General features: G+C 42.3%; 1 protein-coding gene across 1 annotated transcript; it reads right to left on the bottom strand.

Moving 5' to 3' along the window:
- Positions 1–801: 801 nt before the first annotated feature.
- LOC142935469 (transmembrane protein 132D-like) lies at positions 802–25,014 on the bottom strand. The gene is made up of 10 exons (XM_076079858.1): positions 24,945–25,014; positions 20,523–21,450; positions 15,776–15,922; positions 12,416–12,587; positions 10,763–10,906; positions 7,581–7,789; positions 4,281–4,461; positions 4,022–4,135; positions 3,691–3,882; positions 802–2,301 (listed from the first exon to the last, which is right to left on the bottom strand). Exons 1-10 carry the CDS (start codon positions 25,012–25,014, stop codon positions 802–804), a joined length of 3,657 nt encoding a protein of 1,218 aa, XP_075935973.1.
- Between the last annotated feature and the right edge of the window lie 8 nt (positions 25,015–25,022).

Here is a 25,022-nt window from a genome sequence, read left to right as displayed (position 1 = left end):
TATACTTTTTTTTTTTTTACAGATTGTAGAAGCAGGCCCCCAGGAGGAGCCTGAAGACCAAGGTGAATTTGTTAAAAAATTCCGAAACAATGTCCGCTTCCAACGCGGCACAGACTATATTTGCATTTGATTTGAATAAATATCCGGTGACGACTGCAGTGACAGAGTGCTCCAAATAACCTGATAAATGTTGCATATTCTCTGACAAATTGCACAGACTCTTCAGGTATTCTCCAGAGGAATCTGGGAAAAAAGTACAAAAGGCTGGAAAGGAATAGAATTACGAGAAATAATCCCTACTGAACTGCATTTAGCCCGACAACTAGCAATATCTGGAGCGGTTTCTACAGGGCAACAGCATTGCACACAGGAGATGAAAATCCATTTGTCTTGAGTTGGAAATGTAGAAAAAGGTAATAGTATAGATCTATTTATATTTACAACAGCTGATCTGGAGAGCACATATTTTTCAAATACAAGAATCTTTCATTTTGAGGATAAAATCCATTAAATCTTTTTTTTTTTTTAAAGGAACACAGTATCTCTTATGTAGCTCTTCATGGGTACATGGTTACGTAATGTATTTACAGGCTTTTTCTGAGCACATAGTTTAATATAAAAAGTCCTTTATCTAGTCTCAATAAATTCAGCCTCTAAAGTGATTTATCTTTTATGAAAAAACAAAAGCCAGCTTCTTTTCTTTTAGACGATCTACACCAGAACTTGCTGTGTATGTCACTCTTTTATTCTCTCTCACTCATACACATACAGACACACATATATAGAAACACCCCTACACACTCACTGGGGCTCTCCTAGAGGTTTGACTACAGGCCACGGCATGTCAGGTAAAGCTGACTGGGGCTCGGCAGGGACCTGGTGTTGCAGAGTCTGCTGGTTGGCCCAGTTTAAGTCCACGCCGTTCTTCTTCAGCGCAGCCAAGTGCTTGATGTCCAGCGTGGTAAAGGTGGTGAACTGGACCTGGTTCCGCTTGCTGGTGGGGGAATGAAGCGGCTCGCTGCGATGTGGCCTGGCCAGCAAGGTGGCTGAGCGGTTCGCCATGGGGTCCATCGCCTTTCCCTGAAACTGCTGCTGCTGCTGCAGGGAGCTGTTCCTGCTGCGGCCCAGGGTGGCGGTTCTTTCGGGGACAGTGGGGGCGCTCACTGTGGGCAGGGTGCCCTCCATGCTGCGGTGGCCGATCGAGTCCATGGAATGATGGGACTCCAGAGAGCGGTGAGCCTCGCGTTTGAGTGTGGACACTTGAGCCGGGGCACCTGGGTCAGGAGTGCTATCACTGCTGCTTCCCAGCCACACCCAGTCGTGCTTGTGGTCCTTCGGGTCCCCCATGGGTAACGGGCCTGCCTGTATGGGCGTCTTTTTATTCCGGAAACAGAGTTTATACGATGCACAGTTGAGCAAAAAAGCAAAGATAGCTATACAGGAGACCCCAACCAAGGCATATATGCCGATTTCCATCTCCGACATGGCTCTGAATGTCCTAACGAGGTCACTCTCAATTACTTTCGGAGTTTTAGATTTAGGAGGCTCCTTCTTGGGTGTCACTTCTGCTTTAGGAATGTCTTTGTTCGAGGGTGAATTGGGGCTGTCAAGCATGTTTCCATAGCTCCTCTTCTGCCCCTCTCCTTCAATAACTAAACCCACTGTGGAATCTTTAGGTATGGCAGTGCTCAGTGGTGTATTTAAGCTCGTTTTGCTCATAGTTGTTGTGGCAGTTGTGGGGATGGCAGTATACGTGTTACTTCTTGTAGCTCTGGTTGTGGTTCCAATCCTCACAACGTACGGCTGCTTAGGTTTCGTTGAAAAGGCGGTAGTTTCTGGCGGGGCGGACTCTCCCTGGTCGGGTACTGTGCTTCTGAACAACCATTTATCCACATCTGTGACTTCACGCTGTGTCGTTTTGATCTCTCCTACTAATTCTAATGCACCGCCATCAAAATCTTTACTTCCGTCAGCGCCAACCTCATTACCGCCACCCCCTCCTGCTACGACTCTTCTGCTACTCTGGAAGTTGATCCTGAGGAGCCCCGTGCCCACCGCCAACTTGCTCTTCCTCTTGGACTTCTGGCATTCCTCACAGATCCTCAGCTCCACTCTCACTAGCGCCCCCTGGCCTCCACCTTCCCCTTGCGCCACTAAAAATGTGAACTGCGGGGTGCGGCGTACCGTGGCCAACCCCTCGTCTGGGGTAGAGACTGTCAGAGAGTAGACGCTGCGGTCGAACAGCTCCAGTGGAACGACTGCACCATCGCTGAACTGAACCCAACAGCTGACCACTGCTTCCTGAAAGTAAGAAAGAAAGAACCTGGCAATCATGTAGAAAAGCAGTTCAGAACACAGCAAATCAGTATTCTCCCTCTGCCTTCAGTGAGAGCTCTATTCCCATGATTGTTAATAGCACTAAATTGCCTATGCTAATCTCTTTATGATTACACTCAGTAAGGGTGCTATTGTTACATAGATTATAGTCCTATGAAGTCAGGGTATGAACTATAATTTAACCAAACTGAATAAAGAGAGCATAATGGAAGTCCAAAAAAGAAGTCCAAAAAAAGTGCAGCGACAAGGGTCAAGTTCAGAGCCAATCCAATCACATTAATACACAATGACCCATTTCCTGTTGCTCATGTGAGCCGCAGACCTAACCTATTTTTTGGGGTTTGAACACATTATGAATCGCCCTGAGCAGATCATTAACAGCTTGTCATCACAGACACAATTGGCTGGTCTTCTGCCCTGGCATGGTTCCAATAGTTTGTTATTGACAGGCGCAGACCAGCCACAGCGACAGTGTACTGTGGGTAAAGTGAGCTGTCTGCCTCTGGCACTCTCTCACACGGCATGGTAACCACAGATGATGGTCAGGGCTGCGAACATATTGAGTTCACATTTTTAGACGCAAAGAGAAAACCCAAATATGATTACACCCTTGAGGTGATTGTTGTGTTATTCTGCTCTGTGGTGGCAGTTTTTGTAACTCAAATCCTCTCTTGACAAATATTTGACGTGGTTATAGCTCAACTACCAAATCTAAATCGATTAATCAGAGTTAACCACACCTGCAATGTAGGCAATTCCTTTGCCTTCAGCCAGACTATGATTAAGTGGTAAATCCTAAATCTAAACACTAAGATCGATACTTAAGGTGTATGTACAAGGTTTGATTTGCATGCAGGAAAATCAAACCGCAGCAACACAAATCTTGTTTCTTTTTTTAAATCTGCTAACAGTGCAAGAAGCATGTTGGTCTTACAACGCAGGTCTGTGGGGGTGTTGATGTTTATGCTTTATTTTACATGCATCTGTGACCGTCTCCATGCTGGTAATGAAAGGAGGAAGATTGTCAGTGGAAGACACTCGTCGAATGCCAATTGGGCTTGCTTGTTAAATGTGTTGTTCTGCATCACATGACAAATCTACAGATCTATTGTCACTGTTTCAACATCTGAATTAAAGGGAAGATTTACTCTTAATCACAAATACCCTCAATATGCTAACACACTTTTATAATCGCACAGTTTATCGTCACATACATGACTCACTGCTGTTGTTTACTTCCTGTGGCGAGGCTAAAAACGAGTAAAACTGAAACGAGACGAGCACCATCGCAAAACAGCTGAGCTCTGCCCCACAGCTTTATGCTTTGTGTGTTACAATTTTCCAGTCACTTACCTGTTTGAGCTGCGTGATCGTCTCCCGGGTGGTTGCCGTGGCAACGATGGCCCTGTTGCTCCCCGGGCCGAGCCGCAGGGACAGAGAGAGTCCAGAAACCAACTGCACGCCCAGCTCCGTCACGCTCACTTTATCATCCACCACCCTGATGCTCCTCTCAGCCAGGACCGATGATGTCAGAGGGGAGAGCACCTGCAACGAGGAAAAACTCGTCCAAACTGCAGATGGATATACATGACCATCAGGCACTGCACCTGCGAGATGCACTGCACCCCCCCCCCCCCCCCCCCCCCACACACACACACACACACACACACGAGCCATGGCTCACCTGTACGGTAGTGGTGCCCACAGCCCGTCCCTGCAGCACCATCCCATCCTGCACTCTGGCTACATCAGGATCTGCCACTTTTAGAGAAGACCGAACAAGACTGGTCACATCCACCTGTCAGTCAAAAGAGAGAGACACGTTGATCGTATTAAATGTGTATGAGAATTATTGTCTAGCTAGCTGTTGTAATTTTTTCAAATTTAATCAAACTTCTATATATTGTCTGACGGTAAGGACTCGGACTGTTGAATGTTTTTACCTGCCAGTCAGGACCCAGAAAGTACTCAACAGGCTCCACCCCGGTAAGCGGGTCAGGCGGCACCTCAGCGTCAGCCTGGGCTATGAATGCTGTTAGCACCCTGAGTGTAGAGTGCTGGTACTGCAGCATGCAGCCCCTGCCCTTCCTCATCTCCTCCTCTTCCTCGATGTCCCATGTCGACCTGACACACAAAGGTAATCAGACACATGACATATGTGAAGCCACAGTCAGGTGGTTAGCTTAGCATGGCATTGCATAAAGACTTGAAGCAGGGGGCAACAGCTAGCCTGGCTCTGTCCCAAGGCTACAACATTTGCCGTCCAGCACCTCTAAAGCTCACAAATTAACATGTTATATATTCATATTCTAACACAAGAACCAAAGTGCATTAATGAAAGCGCTAACCCCCTGCTGACTGTAGTTTCATATGTAGTGGCATGAAAGTGGTATCGATTTTCTTCAAGAAGGCAAATAAGTGTTTTTTCCAAACTGCTGAGCTATACCTTTCATAACAAAACTATTAATAACTGAATTATTGACTAAAATATACTGAGACTAAAAATATGCAAACTACGAATGTTGATCTCTCCTCATTTAAATAATAAATGACTACAAAATCATGCAGTTAATCTGTAATGTGAACTCCTAAATGGTGTTTCTAGTTGCCAGCAGAGAGAATTCAGGAACAATACTAGAGACCAGCAGCGTGGTTGTTGACGCCTTTGAGGGACAAAACATTTGCAGAGTGACCTTTACTTCTAAATGAATATATGTCTAATTGACCAGGACCCCACCGCCGACTGGTTTGTTTGTGGGTGGTGGAGGTTAAGCTGTGAACCATCCTCAAACCCCTCAGCAATGATCATTCTGTATAATTATCGTAAGCACAGCTGGCCTGCCACGCACTACACCACAGGTGTGCTGGAGGGCTGGTGGGTGTGCTTTCATACTGCAGGCAGGAAGCTACTGTCAGGCACTACAGTCCAAATAAACATCATTATTATATAGCCTAAGGTCAGAGCTTTACATGTGATGGAGATGCTGCCTGAAAGTAAGTGGGACTCAACACAAGCCAGCTAACTAAGTCTTTCCTCCATCCTTCTTCCAACTCATGCAGGTTATTAATATACGTTACCAGGCTTCCACCTGCAGGAATAAACCTATTTCAAGTAAACCCTCTCTCTTTATATTTTATTCGTCTTCAATTCCAAGTACAAGTCTTTGAAATATCAGCATTCATAGTACCAACAATTTACTCAATTGCATTTTTTTACTGACTAACTGATTTCCAAAAACACACAAAAGGTTTATGTTTTTATCTTGAGTCTCTTTGCCATGGTTACTCAACTTCTATATTGGTTCGTTGATGACCCTTGAGTCATTATATTGGGTTGCCAGGCAGCTCAAATGCTGTTATTAGTTTTAATCAAACTCGTTTTGTGTTAACTGATTACAAGTGTTTATTTCAATCAATCTTGAAGCCAACAGAGATGAAATAAAAGTGAAAACTTTCCTGCAAATCATGGGTTTTACAACCTGATGGTACCCACACAGAAAAGAAAAGAAAAAGAAAGCAAAGCCAGAGTGAGGATGTTTCATGAATCCACAGTTTCAAAGCAAACGGAAGTTTGCAGAAGCCCAAAGTGTATTACCAGTCTATTATGTCGCTATTAATAACACAGAAATCCCAGTTGCTTCTCTGCCACAAAGAATGCACATGTCCGACACTGTAGCGTGCAGTAACACAGCGAGCATCGCACAGAAACGTCAGCACCCGCATGAGCCGAGACTGGCCGTTACAATATCCATAGAAACATCACATTTCTGACCTATTCCCAGAATGTGTTTGTCGGTATTGAATGTTATGGGAAATGGAAGCCTCAAAGAGTTTTTACCCTGCAGAAAAAAAACAGTCCATCAGTCGACCATCAACATTAGTATTGAGTGAAAAATAACGACTTTACTGTAAGTATTGAGTGTAATTCCACTAACCTTTGTCTCGAGGGCAACTGCGTTGCCTCTACAGTGTCCTACCCACTAATGCACCAAACACAAATGGGAGGTTTTTATGACTGACTGCATTTACATTAGACAGACTAGTATTAGAAACACACCTCTCTATTTGCTGTTTTCCAATTCGATATCACCACTAACTACAGATTCAGAAATGACCAATCTCTCTGAAACTGTGTCAACAAAAACTGATTATTTAAACTTCACAAAGACGCAATGAGGCTTATGTATGGCTAACTCAGTATATAACACCGCAGCTGATGCCGTCTCCTTTTAAATATCAACTGCATCACCAAACTTTTCTATGAAGACGGCACAATGGAATGCGTCCAAAATACACTGAGACGCTTCAGGTGAATCAGTCAATCAGAGTGCAGCCTGAGGTGAAGGAGAGAGGGAGGGGGGAGGATTGGATCGAGTGTGGAACTGTCAAACCGAGATGGGAATACAGTACAACATTTACAAGAGACGGGTCTGATAAGATGCATAACAGATTGTTTCAGTTCTAGTTATGACATTTCCTGTCATAACTAAAGATGGTCTCTAGCAACCCTTTCCTGGGTGCGGTTCCATCTGCACAATATCCATTGCTTACATGAAAATGCCACATAAAACACATTTAAGTTGACCAAACATACAAAAATGTATTTATTACTGCTGCAAGTTCTTACATTTAGCCCTTTTGGTGTGGATTTACGTCAGACGACTGAAGTAATTAGTCAGGGGGGGCAGCAAAATTGTTTTATAGATTTAGTAGCCTTGTTATTGTGTTTTAAAATCAATAAACAGGCGATTCAAATCAATTAACAGGACATGTCTAACGTTAGCTATCCGTCATTGATCTGATCTGTATCCTCATACAAAGGTTTGCATCATATCAAGTAATTCCTCATTTTTGAGCGTTCACGGGTTGTCCAGCCAACACGTTTGCATACAGTCTTTTCAAAATAAACTTCCGTCTTCACAGGAAACAACTTGGTTATGTTTACGCAACAAAACTGCTTGGTATGATTCAGGAAAAGATCGTGGTTTGGGATAAAATAACTATGGAAGTAGCATTACTTAAGTACGCAAAACAAATATATTGAAAAGGTCTTTAAACCTGCCCCCCTACTATACCTGTTTCTAGAGTATGATACATAGCACTGTGCTGTGTCTTTGTTCTCAAGTAATAGTTTGAAATGATTCTTTTTCCACATGGCACCCTCACAATCATGCTAAAAGGAGCTCTAGGAATAACAAGATGTATAGCAATGCATCTTTGACACTCAACTGGCCCAGCCTTACCTCCTGCTGCCTGTAATAACAGGGACTCGCCAGCCTTTGATCTGGCTGAGCTCGGGGTCGGCCACATCAATTAGCAAAGGCAGACGGGGCATCCATACACTCATCTCCAGCTGGGCGCTCAGGAAACCGTAAGTGAAGTTGAGCATCACCCTGCTCCTCCCTATTGTCTCCTTCCCGTTTACGTACACATATTCACATCGCTCTGACACCTGGACAAGGCAGAGGAGAAAAAAAGGAGAAAGAGGAAAGGTGAATGAGGCAATGTCCCAGGTTTGAATCTGGTCCGAGAACTTCGACTGGCAGAAGGAAATGAACGCCACCTGACTGTCTGTCATCAACAAACATCAACATATAAGGCAAGAAAATGATTTCAAAAAGCTCAGAGTCATTTTAGAATCACTGGACTAGAGTTGGGACTGAACTGTCGTGTTGTGATTTCACTGGATTCAACTTTCTCCAGACAAACACCAGAGGAGGTGTTTCCATGTAAAGCCCTGTGGAAAATTAATGAGAAAGTTTTACTGACAAGGAGAGGAGAGGCTGAACAGAGGCACCAATGCAAATGAGCTAAAACCTCACAAACACACACATTTTATACATTTTGTACAACTTCCAAAGTCTGGCCAGTGTTTCTGTATGTCATGTAATTTCACAACCAAGGTTCTCTATGAAACCTCCACGGAATATAAACTACATCTGCCTTATGACTGTTGCTGTAGAGCTGTGCGGTAGGCGGGAGCGTTGCAGTTCCCCCACCAGTGAGAGCAATGAGGTGAGACACAGCAGTTGGTGTGTTTTATTTAAGATTGGAGGCCTATCTCTATTGCCGCCTCACTTATCTTAACAAACCAGTGGCTCCACAGCGGTAATTGGAGAGCGCTAGACTGGAGAGTGGAATGCAGCACAGGAGAGAGGGAGGTGAGTAGGGGGAGGCGGGAAAAGGGAGGAAAAAAGCAGAGGGAGGAATGACTTTCGAGGGAAGTCAACATGAACTCCTGTGGAAATCTTAAGGGGGAACAGTCTGTGAAGCCTTTTTCCCATCATGCCAAAAAAAATCTCTAATGTCTCCAGTGCCACCACATATAGTGTAGATGGGTCGACGATACAGAAAATAAATTCTATAAGCACTTAAATCATGGGGTTTTTTTCAGCTCAGTAATGAGAGATGTTGATGAAAAGCAACACCTTTAAAACTTTGTTTTAGCAATTCCTTTTTTACTATTTGGTGGTCAGCCTCCTGTCTACATGCACTGTTGTGGGCCTACTGTAGATTGAGAATATAGCATTTTAAAATAGCAGTACCTGTGGTTTTGCATGTTTCAGCCCATCACCTATTCATACAGCTACCCATTTTGTAATTCATCCTGCTGTGCTTTAGAAATCTAAATGTTTAATCCACCATTCCATTGCCATTGTTTTCCATTCATCTCTGTCCATTATGAAAATCTATAAGCAGAGTCGTGAAACTTCGATTGTGATTCCATTACAGTAGGATATTAGGAGATATTAGGAGTTCATAATTGTCAAATTAAAAAAATCATGAGAAAATAGAGTGAAGACTTTTCAAATCAATCTGCATTTAACGTGACATGCAAATGCATTCATCTAATCCCTTATTTAAACAATTAATCTCATTGAGATCAAGTTATCTTTTTCAAGAAAGACCTGCACACATGATGATATACACAGTATAGGAACTTACAACATACAAACATAAATAGATGCACTAAACAGTGGGTTACACATTAAGAAAAACAATCACAAGTAGCATTCAAAGGAGAATAGCATCTAAAAAACTGTTTTCCCAAGTTGTGTTTGAACGTTTTTTATAGGCGGTATTGTATGTATTCTAAATAGTCAACACAAGTGGAAAGTATACATGCTTTGCAGTTAAAGCTGCACCAATCAATATATTGAATTATGGGTCGAATTAGGAACTTCTGGCTCATTGTTTTGGTTTGTTTTAACAGCCGTCTTCAGCAGAAACAATTTGCTGATAACTGACAAAGTTACAGATTCAGGGGTTGGTGGAGCACAAATCAGAGATAAAAGCAGAGTGGGTATTGAACTTACATTTAACAGATGGCCGTCTGCTAAATATGCAAACAGGCAGCTGTTTGATTGATCCACATAACAATTTCATAATGTCATAATATGTTAATATGTTAGCTTGTTTGTTGGCCCCGAGTGGGCAAGAAAAATCAATATATGTTTCTGTAAAGAGGTCAAACACGCAACCGCACAACGATTTTGCTCTTTCCACTACACACAACTAATCCTATAGCTAAACGTAAGAGTTCAATCTTTACCGAATTCATCTGGCTTGTGGCTTTGCTCTAAGAGGGGTCAAAGACAGGAAGAGTAAGAGACTATTCAGAGATACAATAATAACTGGATTAAGTTCCTCTACTGATACAGAAAATCATTATAAACACAGTCTCCCTATTTTGGCTCTTTCTCACTCTCTTAAGCTCACACACTTAAGCACACTGCCTCCGCTGCTGTGTCGTCTAATGGAAAACCATATCATTATTTTTCTTCTTCTCTGGTATTCTCGTCTCCGTGTCCCTCTCTTTGCTCCTACTGTCCCAGTAACATACAGTAGATCCATTACATAAAGGTCAAACCACTGTGCTTGTGGACTGAGTGCTGGGATCATGGGCTCAGTCTCCAGTGCCATATGGAAGAGGCTGCTTTTATCCACAATGCTTTGACACACTCTCTCACACACACACACACACACACACACACACACACACACACACACACAGAGAGACCTGGTGAGTATGATGGCACGGTGAAATCAAATGTCTTGGGAGTTATACATAATTATTTTGACTGTTTTCATCATAAAAAAGTTACATTTTGTATTATCTGTGCATACTGTAGAGTGTGCATAAAAAGAATTAAGATGAACTGATGCACTAAAGTGAAACTCTGTTGAAAAGTCTTGTACTAAATATCTCTCGTTGAACATGCATATGCATGCGTTTCCATAATTCTGGCAGTGCAATTGCTCTAAAGCAAAAACAAGGAATATTCTGAGCCTGATGGCAAACGCTAAATCACTGTATTTTTCCATTGGTGCAGACATGAAGCAAATACATTCACAAGCAACACAGAAGTGATTACAGTGAGTATTTCAATCCCGGTTGATTAAGCGCGTGGGTGAAATGGTTTACCTTGAGTACATCCTCCTCCGTAGACCTACAGCTGGTGTAGTTGGTCACGTCGGTGACTGAGCCATCGGCCTCAACAGCCAGAGTTCTCACAGGTACCGACACCGTTTCACCCGTCAGCACAGCGGTGTTCAAGATATCAGTGTTCTGTGCAGAAAGGAGGGCAACATTAATGAGAATAGGACAAACTTGTGGATGCATTGTTATATGTGTTAGTGTAGCTTGAAGGTTAAAGGCTGATATTAATTCCTCCACATCTTCTTAATCTTGGATGTAATTATACATAAGCCACTGCATCATGGGCAGCACAAAATCAGAAGGCAATATCAGCGCTCTGCGGTGCTGGCAGCGTCTAACTGTGAGAGATCTCGACTTCCGATGTTTCCGCTAGCTCCGCGGTAATCTGCCTCAGAGTGATCGAGTAGTTCCGCTCTGTTTTAAATCTGTTTCTTCTCTGAAAACAGTGTTATCGTTACACTCAGCAGTAAGCCTTGGTATTGTGAATCCTTTATAGGGTTATATAAATGGGATAAACAGTTCATTGACATGGGAAGAACATGCAAACACTACAAAGAAAGGTCAGAAAGTCAAACACACAGCCTGCTTTGCTGTGAGGCAAAATCCACCATGCACTTCCTTCACTTTCCTTCAATACTGATTGCAATAAATGTAAATAAATTAGTTTACATCTGAGGTGGTGGAGTGGATGACATGTGGTTGTAACAGTAATTTGTTCTGCTATAAACATAAAGCCACAACAACTTTACTTTCAAGGAAAAGAGCCACAGACCACATATGAAATAAGTCTATTCGCTCCACAGTTAGGGGAGAAAAATGCTGTAAGTGACAGAGATGAAATATATTTGCCAATGCATGTTTGATTCGTGTTGATTATTGCACCATGAAATAGCTTACTGAATCTCCTGTCAAAGACAGACATGCACGTATACTGTAGCGTGTCATTTCTGATGGTTGCATTCAAATGTAGCAGCAGGGAATCAGTCTGAGGCATCAAAAGAAATGTTTGTGCATCATTGATAATAAAATGTCTTTGCAAACGGGCAGAGGTGATTTGAAAGCAAACTCTGCAGTGCAGACCTATGGAGTACAAGTAATTGGTAACAAGACTAGCTAATAACGGGGTATTATTTGTATTCTCTTTAAAAACAACAATTAACTGTCTGACCAGAATGTGCTCGAGTTTAATCAGATAGAACCATGCAAATGAGGGGACATGTCTTTAAGGAGGCCAATGATGTCTCATCCAGATGGACAAAGACTGAAATATCTGTACAACCAACGGATGTAACACTTTTCTCTACATCCAGGAGACCATTATTGACCCTTTCTTGCAGAATAAACTGACTTAAAACTGTGAATTTATGATTGTCTCATCTTGTTTTACGCGTCGAGGGAGTCATCAGGAAGTTTAGTGCATGAAATTCAACCTGTGGCAAAGCCAAGTGACCTGGGGTCTATAACTAACAGATTCTCTCCATCCTTTGTACACTTTATATAGGGCCTCCTTCTTCCTCGAACATCAGGATCAATGAGATTGCAATAGATTGTTTACTGCACACCCTACGGGTACTGCAGTGTTTCTATGTAAGTCAGTATTTTTAACAACACAGAAATGAATACAGATATTGTCCTCACCATGACCAGAGGTGCCAGCCCCACATAATCCCTCTGAGTTGTGTAGATCCGCATTATGCCCACATCTTTGACGTTCCCTGGCAACTCCAGACGCCAGGAGATCGTCTGACTCTCAGCCTGCTCTGAAACATCTTTTGGCACAAAGTCCAGTTGTAAAACTTCCAGAAGACCCCTGTTTAGAGATAGCATTTTAAAATACAAGTTAAAGCAAGCCATGGTATATGGTAACCTTTGCAGAAAGACGGAAAATACAGCCACAAGTGGCTCATTAAGGGGAACATGGCAAATGCTAAAACATAGTATAAAAGTAGCAGAAGTAAATAACAAGTTCATGAGTCAGTGAACTGTAATCTCAGCGACACCACAAACTCTAGCTAGCTAGCATTAGCCACCATAAGCTACTGGTCATACCTGACCAAGTAAAGCTGTCGGGACAAAACCTGTGAGCGTGTGAAGTTGAGCAAGGGTGGTTTTAATGCTTATGAATTCAGTGTTTAATATATAGGATGAAAATTGTGTTGTTTTTCACATTTACCATTAATTCAGACGTATATGTAGAAAAATCATGGCTATGTATTTCAGGAAGATACTATATGAAAAATTAACCCAAATGGAATTTCATGGGTTTTCATGGGTTTGATTGTGGAGTGATGAAACATGAACTACAACTTTTGCTTTATTTTGAGGATTATTTTGTTAAATTACGAGAAGCGATGCAGTTAAATAACCAAGACAAGCAGGTGACATTTGAATCAGTTAGAAATCCAACTGAAACCTAATGTCGTCCTGCCTAGTATTTGTTATCAAACCTGGAAGCTGTCATATTTTACTTCTTTTTTTTTTATAGAATACTTGTGTCAAGAAACAAAGATGCTTCAATGCAGAAGGATCTGAGATGAGCTGTGAACTCTCTCGTGTGCCATGGGAAAGAAATGTGGATATTTGTAAAGAGAAAAATGTAAAAGAATTATTGTGAAAAACAAACTGTAGAGTTTAAACCGACAGCGAGTGCAAAACACAAGGGATCTCATTCTTCCATCAGCTGATGGAAGAATGAGGTGAGAGTGTGGAAGGAAGATTAAGTGAGCCGGCAGAGACTTGAGCCATTTGAGTATTCTGGTCAAAGGATTGCCAAAGAAAAGGCATGTGATGGTATTTGATGCTGGAGAGAGCACCTGCCAGTAGGAACAGATCAAAGGGAAGAAAGCGCAGAATGTGAATGGAGCTGCGGCACCTTGAAGTGGAACAAAACTTTGCATAAAGCAAAACAATGAACCTCTACAGTACATGGTTAAAACTCACATTTTAAAAAAAAGTCGTGAATATTGAAAAGCCTATACATGTATAAAACATGCAGAAATACTGACGCTCTATCTAAAAGAACTCAAGGAGTTTGCTCGTGTGCATCACTGCGTGGTTAGAGATTAAAAGTACTGGCCGCAGATATTATAAAATCATCTATTATGAGTGTGAAACTCTAGCTGATGCTGCAGGCAGTAGACTCGCAATTCAAGCTGAGTTCAATTAGGATTTGCCATGTTTCTCTTGTCTTGATGAAGACATTCTGCTGAAACTTCGAGAAACTTCTGCCGAGTCATTTCACTAACAACCAAACAAACCTCTCACTTTTAAAAAGGAGAAGTTTGGGAAATGTGCTTATTCGCTTCACAAGAGAAACAAGAGTTTGATAAGAAACTCATCTAACTCTCGCCGAGAAAGCAAATAACCTTATTTCCCAAAATGTCTTTAACAACCAGCAACAGAGTCTTAATGATCAAGAGACTAACTTCATATGAAGTCATGTGTGACTGGGGCAAATATACCTGAGAGCTTGCCAAATTAAAGTGTTCCACACTAAGTCCAATTATACTGTCTACTAAATGTGTCGTCTTCTTGTTTTTTCTTCAATAAAATGGACTGATTTTAAAATGATTGAAATGATTCACACAGAAAATACTGCGAGAGAGTGCATGAGAGCCAGACCGAGAAACACAGAATGGGTTAATGTCCTTATTTCCTGGAAATCCATCTATCAGGGGAGATTTTAAACCCCTGGACGTATCATCACTTCAAAGCACAGTGGAGGGAGTGTGTGTGTGTGTGTGTGTGTGTGTGTGTGTGTGTGTGTGTGTGTGTGTGTGTGTGTGTGTGTGTGTGTGTGTGTGTGTTTCCTGGTGGGGGCTCAGCAGAAGGGACACACAACTTGGAATATCTCTCCTTTCTAATCTCCCCTTCTGAACGTGCAAGCGCTTAAGCCTGGATAACGTAGCCGTGATTATGAATGATGGCGCATAAGTGGGTCGGGCGGACGGCGGCCTGTGTGGGCGGGAGGTTGCTGGGCAGAGGTGGCTGTCGGTGTGTGCCGCCACCACCACCAGCGTCAGGCAAAACTGTTGAGAATAACTGGTGTGTATCAGTTAAATCATGCAGGGGAAGTGCTATATTCATTTACAATAAAGTCAATAGAGCTAGAAGAACTCAATTACATTTTATTTTAGTGATCATCCCCATTCTGGTGATCCTACAGAATTAGGATGATCACTAATGGGAACAGGAATTTAGCATATATATGACGTTTCCCAAATAACCAACTCATTTAATAATATCAGATAGGATGAGACATATAGATCTTATCCAATAACAACTGAGGCTATAGATTGAAATGCTGTATTTAGGAAGTATTTTCGGAAAATATAATGAAAATCAAAAGGAACTCAGTAAACTGAGTTTTTCCAGATTTGCGAACATGGAAGCCCCAATTATCCATCTTTTATTTTTGAACATCGCTGTGTCTCATTAACCTCTTCAGTGCATCCTAATGAAAACTGAACACAGCTGGGGACTGACTATTCAAACAACACAAATAACTACTCTGAACTGTTTATATGTTGCTTTGGATTTATTCCTTCCGATGTTTTTACAGTGTTCTTGTTCCTGCAGGTTCACTGTAATATTCTGCGGATTTAAAAAATACGTAGACTGTCAGTCCTGACGGAAGAACTCCTTCGCAGAAAAGGGTCAGCAATAAGCAGAGAGGGTTCTTCTAATGCTGATTTCTGGAGAGGTGCATGTACTCTTACCTCTACCGACAAAAGTCGTCTACATGAAAACTGATGCAGCAACACTTTTACACAGACAAAAACTAAATTGTGTTTAATTGGCTGCTTACAGTCTTTACATCGTTGTGTCCAAGACCAGAAATTATTACTTTTCCTGTAAAATGTAACATTGAAGATCTGTTTTTCATGATAACTGATTGATTTTCTTTACGGTAGCAGCATTGATATCTCAGAAAATAAAGAGAATGAGAGATAATAACAAGTTTTTTTTTGTCATGGGTGGAGAAAGTACAAGACTGACCTCTTTGGGGTGACAGCAACCTTCCTCTGGCAGACAACGGAGACGGTGTTGGGAGTCGCTTCTCTGCCAGGCTTCACTACGATGTCCCACAGCGCTGAGTCACTGGGCCGCGCCGCACTGAATGACAGGCCCGCTTTTACTGTCGCCCTGCAGTGAACACATAAATAAATAAACAAATAAACAAATAAAGACATGATCCAGTTAGTGCAAAGCGTGAATGTTACTCACGAGATGTCTCATTAACTCACTCAGGTTTGATGTGAGTTGTGTAAAGTAAAACACTAAAGTTAGCTTCATGTGGTGTAGCTACTTAGTTTCTGTGTAGTTTCTGATTATTTTAATACAAGCAAAGATTTCTATACCGCAAGCACATATTGTGCAATATGAGCTGTACAGCACACGGTACAACACAGTACACAACAATGCTCCAACATTGAACAGAAATACTTGAATTATTGCCTTTTGTATCTTTTGTAAAAGATGTTTACCATGTTTTTGCATCTGTTGTATGAATGTATATTATACTCGTATACATAAAAATGATTATACCTGTATACGTATGCGTGTGTGTTTTGTATGCGCTCATGTGCCTAACGAGGTGAGTCACCGACAGACTGATGTGTCGGAGGCTGCCGTCAGACTGAGTATTCGGGGTATTTATTCCCATTAGCCCTGGGGACAACTGGGAATCAGTTAATCAGATGTCTGATTCAGACACAAACATCACTCTGCTAGGAGAGATAGAGGGCTTATTGTAAATAATGTGAATGGACCAGACAGTCCTGGAGGTCCAACAATCACCAAGCCTTTGTTTTTGTTATTTAAAGCAGATGTCTCTCCACTAAATTGCTGAGTCAAATATCATTGGACAGGGTCATAGAGCAGTTATCTAAGTATTAGGCTCAAAAGGGAATAGAGGGACACGAAACGCGTCTGTTCCAAGTTTAAAATGCAATGAATCACTAATCTGCACTCACACAGACACCCGGCTACAGGGGGGGGCCTTGTGTGTTTCCAAAACAGGCCAATTTCCTCATGGCTGGGATTCAACGAGGTGCTGGAAATGTTCCAGAGGGAATTCAGCTCATGCTCACTCATGAGCATCACTCGGCACCCGCGGTTCTGTCGGCAGGATATTGACGCTGAGAACAATTTGAAAAACCCTTAAACTCGATAACGTGGTGTATTAGAGAAGATGTGTGGCATCGATGTGACAACGGGTAGACTGTGGCCATGAGAGGGTGCATATTGTGAGAATAAGACCAAAAACAAAAAGTGAACACATTCAAGATACCATTAAAACTTAGCCACTTTTCCCAAATATTGATACCGGGAAGGACGGATTTAAACTTTTATTGTGTCTACCACAAATTGTGTTCCTGCCATCAGCATGTTCAGGCACAAATATAGGATTTATTAGAAGTCTCATTTTTCTACTTTTTAGCAGCGGCCCTCTAGCCCATCCACTTCATGGTGATGTATTAAATAAATATACCACAAACAAAAACCCCAAAACAAAGACAATTTACCAGGAAATTATTGTAGAAACGCTTCTTTTTTTTCACACAATTTGCTGCGCAGTAATGGTCTACCTGCTATTTTACAGCAATCCATCTGTCTCTGCGTCTGTTTCAACAACCTGTAGCCCGTCATTTCAGCAGCAAAACAGTATCTAAATAGCTGAATCACATTAAATCTGACGGACGGAGAGACACTTCTGCTCCAATAAGGGTCAGTATGCATGCCCTCATGTTCAGCACACACTTACAAATACTGATTTGTAATCAAACAGCAACCAGACTGATCAATAACCATTGAGACAGGGTCAAGGTCAGAGTGGTTTGACAGACAAAACACAGGATGCGAGCACACACACACACACACACACACACACACACACAGAAATGGTCCTTGAAGCAAATTGACACGCTCACGTTTCAACAAATGCTGGACCTACTTGTGCAGAGATAATTTTCAAGATCGAAAATCTTGTAGCCCAGGGCCAAATTTCCACACTACATTTTCATTTACAATTTGAATGGATGTAGATTTGATGGCGTAGATCAAGCCGGCAGATCAAGAAAACAAATCTAATTGAAAAAACCTCGATTTGGAAAATGTTTGAACTGTTGTTTTGTTCATTCTTAATTTTTACGTATTTTTCTATGAAAAAAAGAGATGATAATTTGTCATTCTGATCAGAGATTGTGTTTCAACTATGAACAGTTGTCACGTACAATAAATATTTTTAGTTTTAAATGTATTTTTTTCATATCACGATCTTACCGAACGACCTTCATCCATTGACTCTTTTTCTTGCTGCTTGTCCAGCTCAGCGTCACAGTGACTACAGCACCTGATGACCATCCTTCCCTGGGGGCACAAACCCCTTCAACATGTTCCTGTAGAGTGTGGAGGAGCAGTAACTCAATGCCAGAATCTTCCTGGATCACTGAGTTTCTCGCCCTCAAGGAGACAAGATACTCCCCGCGGAGAAACCTCATTTCGGCCACTTCTGTCCTCGCTCTTTGTCTTTGTCAGTCAGTACCCAGAGTTCACGGCCACAGGTGCGGGGGAGGAGGGGAGCAGAATGGATATCGACCAGTAAAGATAACGACTCTTCAGTGCTGTTTTTACCAAACTCTGTCAATCTCTCTTTCTTTTGAGAAGGTGAAAGCTGGAGCAACTCTGTTGTTGCAGGAACGGATAAACGGACAAACGGCTTTTCTCTTTTTGTAAATGTGTTGCATTTTGTTTTCCTCTCAGATATTCTGCTGATACTTCAACGCTGTATATTTTCAGTATCTGATGTCACTCCCGCTGTTCTTTTTTTTACCTGAACGTGAGGACCACGCAATGTTTGCTATTCAATCTGATGACATTTTTCATAATCCCATTCCATTGCTTTTATCAACAAATGTTGTGTTTACAAGCTGCCTGTGTGCTTAACAGGTGCGTATGATGGCCTTGCAAACCAAACACACGCACATATCTACATGGTTAATCCTGGCAGTCGGCCCAGATCATCTCAACCCCTAAAGGGTTAACCTCTTGATTCATTTTCAATCAGGGCCGCAGATTATCTGGCCTAACCCTGCTGGAGTGGACTCAATCTTGGGCCAAAGAGTGAAGTAGAGCAGGGATTTCTCCCAGGAGGAATCAATCACTTTGCCAAGCTCCTGCTAGCCTTCACTCGGACTTAACCGCTGGACTCAGTCCCCTCTTCTTGTCCAATCTCATTCTGGATGTGGCAGTAGGTCAGAAATTCACGGACTCAAATCACTGACCTGACAGGAGGGACTTCTTGGTGTGGTCAGTGAGTCAGAGTTTGGGGAATCAGGTGGAGGGGCTGTAAATCCTTCCAAATAGTCATCAAAACAACGGCAGATGTTGAAGAGTCAGCGTCTCTTTACCAAATCTTTATTCACGTACAGCTTCAACAATGGCTGCAGAGCCACATTCAGGTCACTGGGTTTTGCGTGTGCAGGCATGTTTGTGTCTGTGGATGGCTAGTCTGATACACGAGAAGGGGTTGACTGACACACAGCCACAGGTTTAACTACGTGCCACTATGGATTAATACACATATCTTCACATTTCTCTCCATTTGCCTGCATCCCGCCCGCAGATTACTGCAGGGGTTGGTGTGTTGTTTGCAGCATGATATCACTAAATCATGAGATTAAGAGAAAAATGTTTCTTGCGTTTAAAAAAACCCATTAAGCTGAGTAAAGACTGGAAACGCAAACCTCACTGCGATGGCTTTACACTTTACTGATCTGAAGCATTCTGATAAAAACTATTTTTGCTCTACTTAGTGATGTGCATCAAAATGCAGCAAGTAGAAACTTTGAGACAGATTGAACTGCTGGCGTCGGTGCGTCAGGGCTGCTTTTATATTGACTTCACTTTTACCCACAGGAGTGAGGGAGATGTTAGTTATTTGTTTTCCTGCACCATTAAATAGATGCATTATTTATGAAGTCAAATACCCAGAGAACCTTGTTGAAACGTTAGTGGGATGTTGAGATATGGAAACCGGTGAATCATTTGCCAATTATTTCCCTGTTTATGGAAGAGTGCTCTCCATAACTCCCCCACTAACTGAGAGGTTGAAGTAGACAGGATAGAACATGTCAGTAATTTATGAAGCCAGTGAAACTGGCAAACAACACAAGTCATGTTGGCGCTGAAGCATTTTCGTGAATGGCCTTGATGGCGAGCCCCCATCAGTATGCAAGTGCCTTAAGTAACCATTTAAATGCATGGAGCTTATCATTCATGAAGATACTCAAATATACTGTTCATCATGGTGATTCAACTTGGTTTCTGTCTCTTTTTCTGCTTCATATGTTTCAATTAAATTTTATGTGACTCCTCCTAAACTCTTGGCCTCTGCAGACTCAGCAACATAGTTGATTAATTTTAATGTTTTCTGGGAATGACATCTTAAGCTAAACCCTCTCTAGCTTTATGTACTGTAGGGCCGAAATGTGACAGCGTGTAATGCGGATACCCTGGTTCAGCAGGTACAGGCTTTAGCACTCTGTGGCTTACTGACTAGCTAGCTATCCAAATCTGGCAACATTATCACCACAATGCATGCAAAACAACCGGCAGAATTCATTTTAAGTGGGAACATACCCCCCTGTAAAATCGCAACTGCTCAGTAAACAAGCATATTTACCACAGTGTCAAACAATTCCTTTAATTAAGGCCTGATAAAGAAAAAGTGAAGATCTCTCACCTGAGAGTAAAAGTTTCCAGGGTAGATGTGCTCGCCAGGAAGACATAGAAAGTTGCAACGTCTGTGGCCTTCAGGGGCTTGGAAGAGGTCTGGATCACCAAGGCGCCTCCCAGCCTCAGGCGAAAATAGGTGGGGTTCCCTGGCAGGGTTTTGAGCAGATTGACACTTCCTATTCGCCTCATCGGTGTCCCTGATCCCCCAGAGTCTCTTCCTCTTCCTACTCCTACACGTTGCAGGCTGTCCTGCGGGTTACACTGGCCAGTCCGATCCCTCCGACTCTGGAAGTAGACCTCCACTAGATTCCCCTGAAGCCCCTTAATTCCTTCGGTTCTTCCTGCTTCACTGCTAGAGCTGCCTGATCGGCTGCCTGAGCTGAACCAGGCCGGTTCTGGCCGAAGCTGTGCCACACAGAATCCACCCGGAAACACCAGGCACGCCCCACGAACTTCCCTCGTCTCCCAGAAGGCGTAAGCAGTCACACAGTGAGCTCTGTCCTTTGCCTTGGCTCCCGCGCTTTTCCTGCCATTATCGTCTTCAGACCCCATCCTCTCTTGCCCAACAGTGATGTCATTTTCCGTGGGCATGTGAAAGAGAATCTTGACAACAGGGGATGAGGAACGAACCTTGCCGACCAGAATGACTGGCAGGATCCTGCGCCCACTGAGGAGGAGGTCTGGAGGAATCGGGGCATCCACACTCAGGGGGCGGTATGAAGCGTTGACAGCTGGCTGGAGGAGCCCAGCGCCTTTACCAGTAATGAGAAAAGTCTGAGTCTGAGCCTTCATGCTGGAGTTCCTGGATGACTCTGGACTTTCCTGCCTCAGTAACACATGATCCACATTGACGACCTGAAAGTTGACGGTGGGATAAACTGGCGATGGGTTGGAGGATATCCCAATGTCCACAGCAACTTTTGGACTTTCAGCAACTGGGAGGGGAGAATTTGGAAAGAGAGATTAGCACATTAACTACTCTACTACTGCTTAAACTCAACATTTCAGTGTTCGGCTTTGAAATCTGCTTTTAATATACATACAGTTGCCACTTACAGAATCAGCCAGTTACTTTAAATAAGAGCATGTGATGAGGACGGCAGGAAGACGAAGGGTTGACAAAAGGATAACAGCTGGAGAAACACAGCAAAGGGTCAAGGGTGGGGGGGGTTGGGTGCAACAGGGATCAAGAAAAGTTGGTAAGGGCAGGTAGGTCATCTCGAGGATACTAGGGGCGGTGAAACCAAGTAGAGTGGGCATGACTCATTTTCCCCACGTAGTTGCTGGACTGAAAAAAAGGAGAGAAAGGGAAAACACACAAAGAGTTTATGGTGGAGGAACGTAAGAATTGAGACAAACAAGAGAGTGAGGGGTTTGTCATGAAAAGGAGTGGCCTTTGATAGTAAGAGTGCATCCTAGAACAGGGCTAGGAGATGGAAATGTGTGTATAAAAATAACTCTAAAAGTAATTACTGCAACATTTAGATCATTAATTCATGGGTCCATCATAACCGCTGCGTAAACGAAGAACATGAAGGGATTTTCTTTTTAACAGTTTTGTGCTGAGCACATTTTTGATCACACTATTCCCGTCTCTTAAAGTTAAAGAGACTATTTAAATGGACCTAAGCAAAGCAGTGCGAAAACCAACACTCCTCCAAAGCGATTCGCTTCTATGAAGTGCAGATGGGACAGTCTAATGATGGCGCTCAATGTAGTTGGACTGATGGAAAAAGACACGGTGTTTCCTACAGCATACAAAATAACCAGATGGTAACAACTATAGTAAATCCACAGGTCACACATTAAATATTCAGCCAAATGACACACTGCTGCTAAATGGCTCAATTTCAGGGACTTAATTCTCCATTGTAGTTATCATTGTAGCACAAAAACACTGAGGTACTATGTGTTTAACTCTTATGTGGTATTATGTGTACCAAAGTTACACCCATGCTTCAACAGAAATTAAATGTATCCGCTCTCAACAAACTGCTTCTACGCGATGCAACGGAATGTCAAATGCGGTGTCTGAGTGGTAAAAAGCCTCGCTTGTAACTTCCATGAGATGACTGTTTGTCCCAACAGGATGCTGCATGTGACAGCTTCCACCCCCTCCTGCCAAAGACCCTCGGTAATTTGTCATCCTCCGTGTTCAAGTGCTTCAGAATTAATGTGCAAATTTCACTTTCTCCACCTCGTAAAAAATAATTTGTAGGCAAATGTAAGGCGAGGCAGAACCTCCCCTCCACCCCCAAAATGTTTCACAAGTGATGAATCATTATTTTTCTAACCATATTTCATGAATACATCTATACGTAAATCAATGTTCTTTCTGAAGGTAAAGGAAAATCTATGAAAAAATACACATGTCAGAGTTGATATTAAAAATGCAGTATTCATAAACGCACACAGGAAACTGTTCTTTGGATGCCAGCTATCAAGACTGATGCCTAAAGGAGTTTTGCGTTGAAAGGCCAAAGAAGATATTGGCAGGCAAACATCACATTTACATGATATCTGCAGAACGAAGGCAAACCAAAAGTAAAATGAAATGCCATACCGAGGTGATCCAATTGTATATCTATGGTTTATGTCCTATCTGCTGCTGGCGCTATGAGAACAAAAAATGTAATCGTCTAATTTGTAAACTGCCATTTTATGAGACACTACTAAGGACATGACGTTTTTTAGACCCTTTAAAATAGGCCCCAGGCCAATGTTCAACTAATTAGATTTGTGTGATGATCCAGATCTGATATTTCCACTTTTAGACGACTACTGGCTTTTAGCCATAAACAGGAAATAAAAATAAAAACAACATAATCAAAAGGACTTGATTCCAAATCCTAGACAGTTTTATACAGTAATCCATTTAAATTGGGTTTTTTTTAAATGCTGGCTCTGGATTTAAATTGGAGAATTAATGTTTGGAAGAGATTTGTGCTTCCTAGTTCATTTTATTGTCAGTATTCTACTCTAACAAGCAGGAAATGGATGTCTGTATACTTTCAGTTCACGTGTAAAAATTGGACATTAACTGAATGTTATAAAGAGCCCCCCTGCACAGTTATAGATTGGCCGATACTGTCTCAAGGTTGTACATCCATCTTGTTAAGATATATCCTCATGAAGCGGGCCAGGTCACGTCTTAAGTGTATACTGCAGGTCAGAGCAACAAAAAGAGGGAAATAATCTGTTATGTTGCAGACTGGTTCAAAACAAGTCTGCAACATGTCTGCCTATAAAGTGAAAAAACATGGTTCATAATTACATTGAAAGTAATCTGCACACACTTACATTGCCAGTAAAGAGTAAGATCACAGTATTTTTAGTGGCAGCCTCTGATCTGAGATCCATAATTAGTCCATCGCTGATATGCTGTGCATCAGTGAACTCTGTATTGATCAGATATCAATTTGGCGAGTCCTGACCGGATCCCCTGAAGTATCATGTGACATCAGAAGAACCAGTTGAAATAATTTAACTGCTTTTGCAAATGTTCGTTCAACCTCAGACGGGTCCCGTTGACACAACAGGCGCCACATCTTTGACTGGACTGAGCGATAAGGCTGCAATTAATATTCATGGGTCCCATGCAGAGAGGATATCAAAGGCTGAACTCTTTCACTTAGACACGAATTAAGAGCACAGCTGCGCTGCAGAGTCCTGCACTAAAAGAAATACAGCAGCCCCAGACATAAGGTATGGATGATGAAGCATGTACACAGAGATATCATGTGCAGATATAAACGCAGGAAATCTCAGAAAGTACGCATGATATCTGTATCACAGAGAGACAGAGAGCTTATACTGTGTCTTCGTAGCTCCCAATGCAGGTTATCTTTAAACAACCAGAGAAACAGCTGTGCAGCCACAGCTCCAGGCCTCTTTAATCCCACAGATGAGGCTTCCTGACGCACACTGGAGAGCATGCTGTCACTTTCATTTACACAGAGGGACGATGAAATGGACAGAGGTAGTAACCAAAAAATCCTCAAACATAGGAAAACTCAACCCTCCGTCCTCGTAAAGCCTGTCACCTGAACACATTGCTACTGAATAGTTTTAAAATCCCGATGTGAACCTTTTTTCTAAACCGGTTCTATATTTTTGAGGCACTTCTCCTCCTCCAAGTCATAGTCTTTTGGTGGGCCTACTTAAAGTTTGTGCTAAAAGAAACCTAGTTTGTGCACATGTGAGATTGTACCAAAACAATAAAGGACAATAAAGAAAAACTTGTAAAACATGCGCGGGAGCATATTTGCTTATTTCATCTCCATTAACGTTCCCATTGTCAATACAGCTGGAGCCTTAGGCTACTTCCAACCCAGTTATTTCTATATATTTGCTGAAACGTTCCTCGGGTCCGCTCCAACACACATGAGCATTAGATGAATGAAATCAAAGAGTCCATCATAGATCTCACCTTTAACAACAGTAAGAACCGCCACTGCGACGACTGGGAACAATGAGCGGAGGGGAAAGTTGAGCATCATTTCAGCAG

This window comes from Anarhichas minor, unplaced genomic scaffold (genome assembly GCF_050575085.1).
Source record: "Anarhichas minor isolate MPS153535 unplaced genomic scaffold, ASM5057508v1 ptg000073l, whole genome shotgun sequence".
Classification (NCBI taxonomy): Eukaryota; Metazoa; Chordata; class Actinopteri; order Perciformes; family Anarhichadidae; genus Anarhichas; species Anarhichas minor.
This window is presented reverse-complemented; position numbering and strand designations above follow the sequence as displayed.

Coding starts and splice junctions, on each gene's coding strand:
- LOC142935469 (XM_076079858.1), bottom strand. CDS start 25,014: ATGATGCTCAACTTTCCCCTCCGCTCATTGTTCCCAGTCGTCGCAGTG. Junction 4,462..7,580: donor GTTATTACAGGCAGCAGGAG/GTAAGGCTGGGC, acceptor TTTGTGTGTCAG/GTCGACATGGGACATCGAGG. Junction 4,136..4,280: donor TTCTGGGTCCTGACTGGCAG/GTAAAAACATTC, acceptor TTTGACTGACAG/GTGGATGTGACCAGTCTTGT.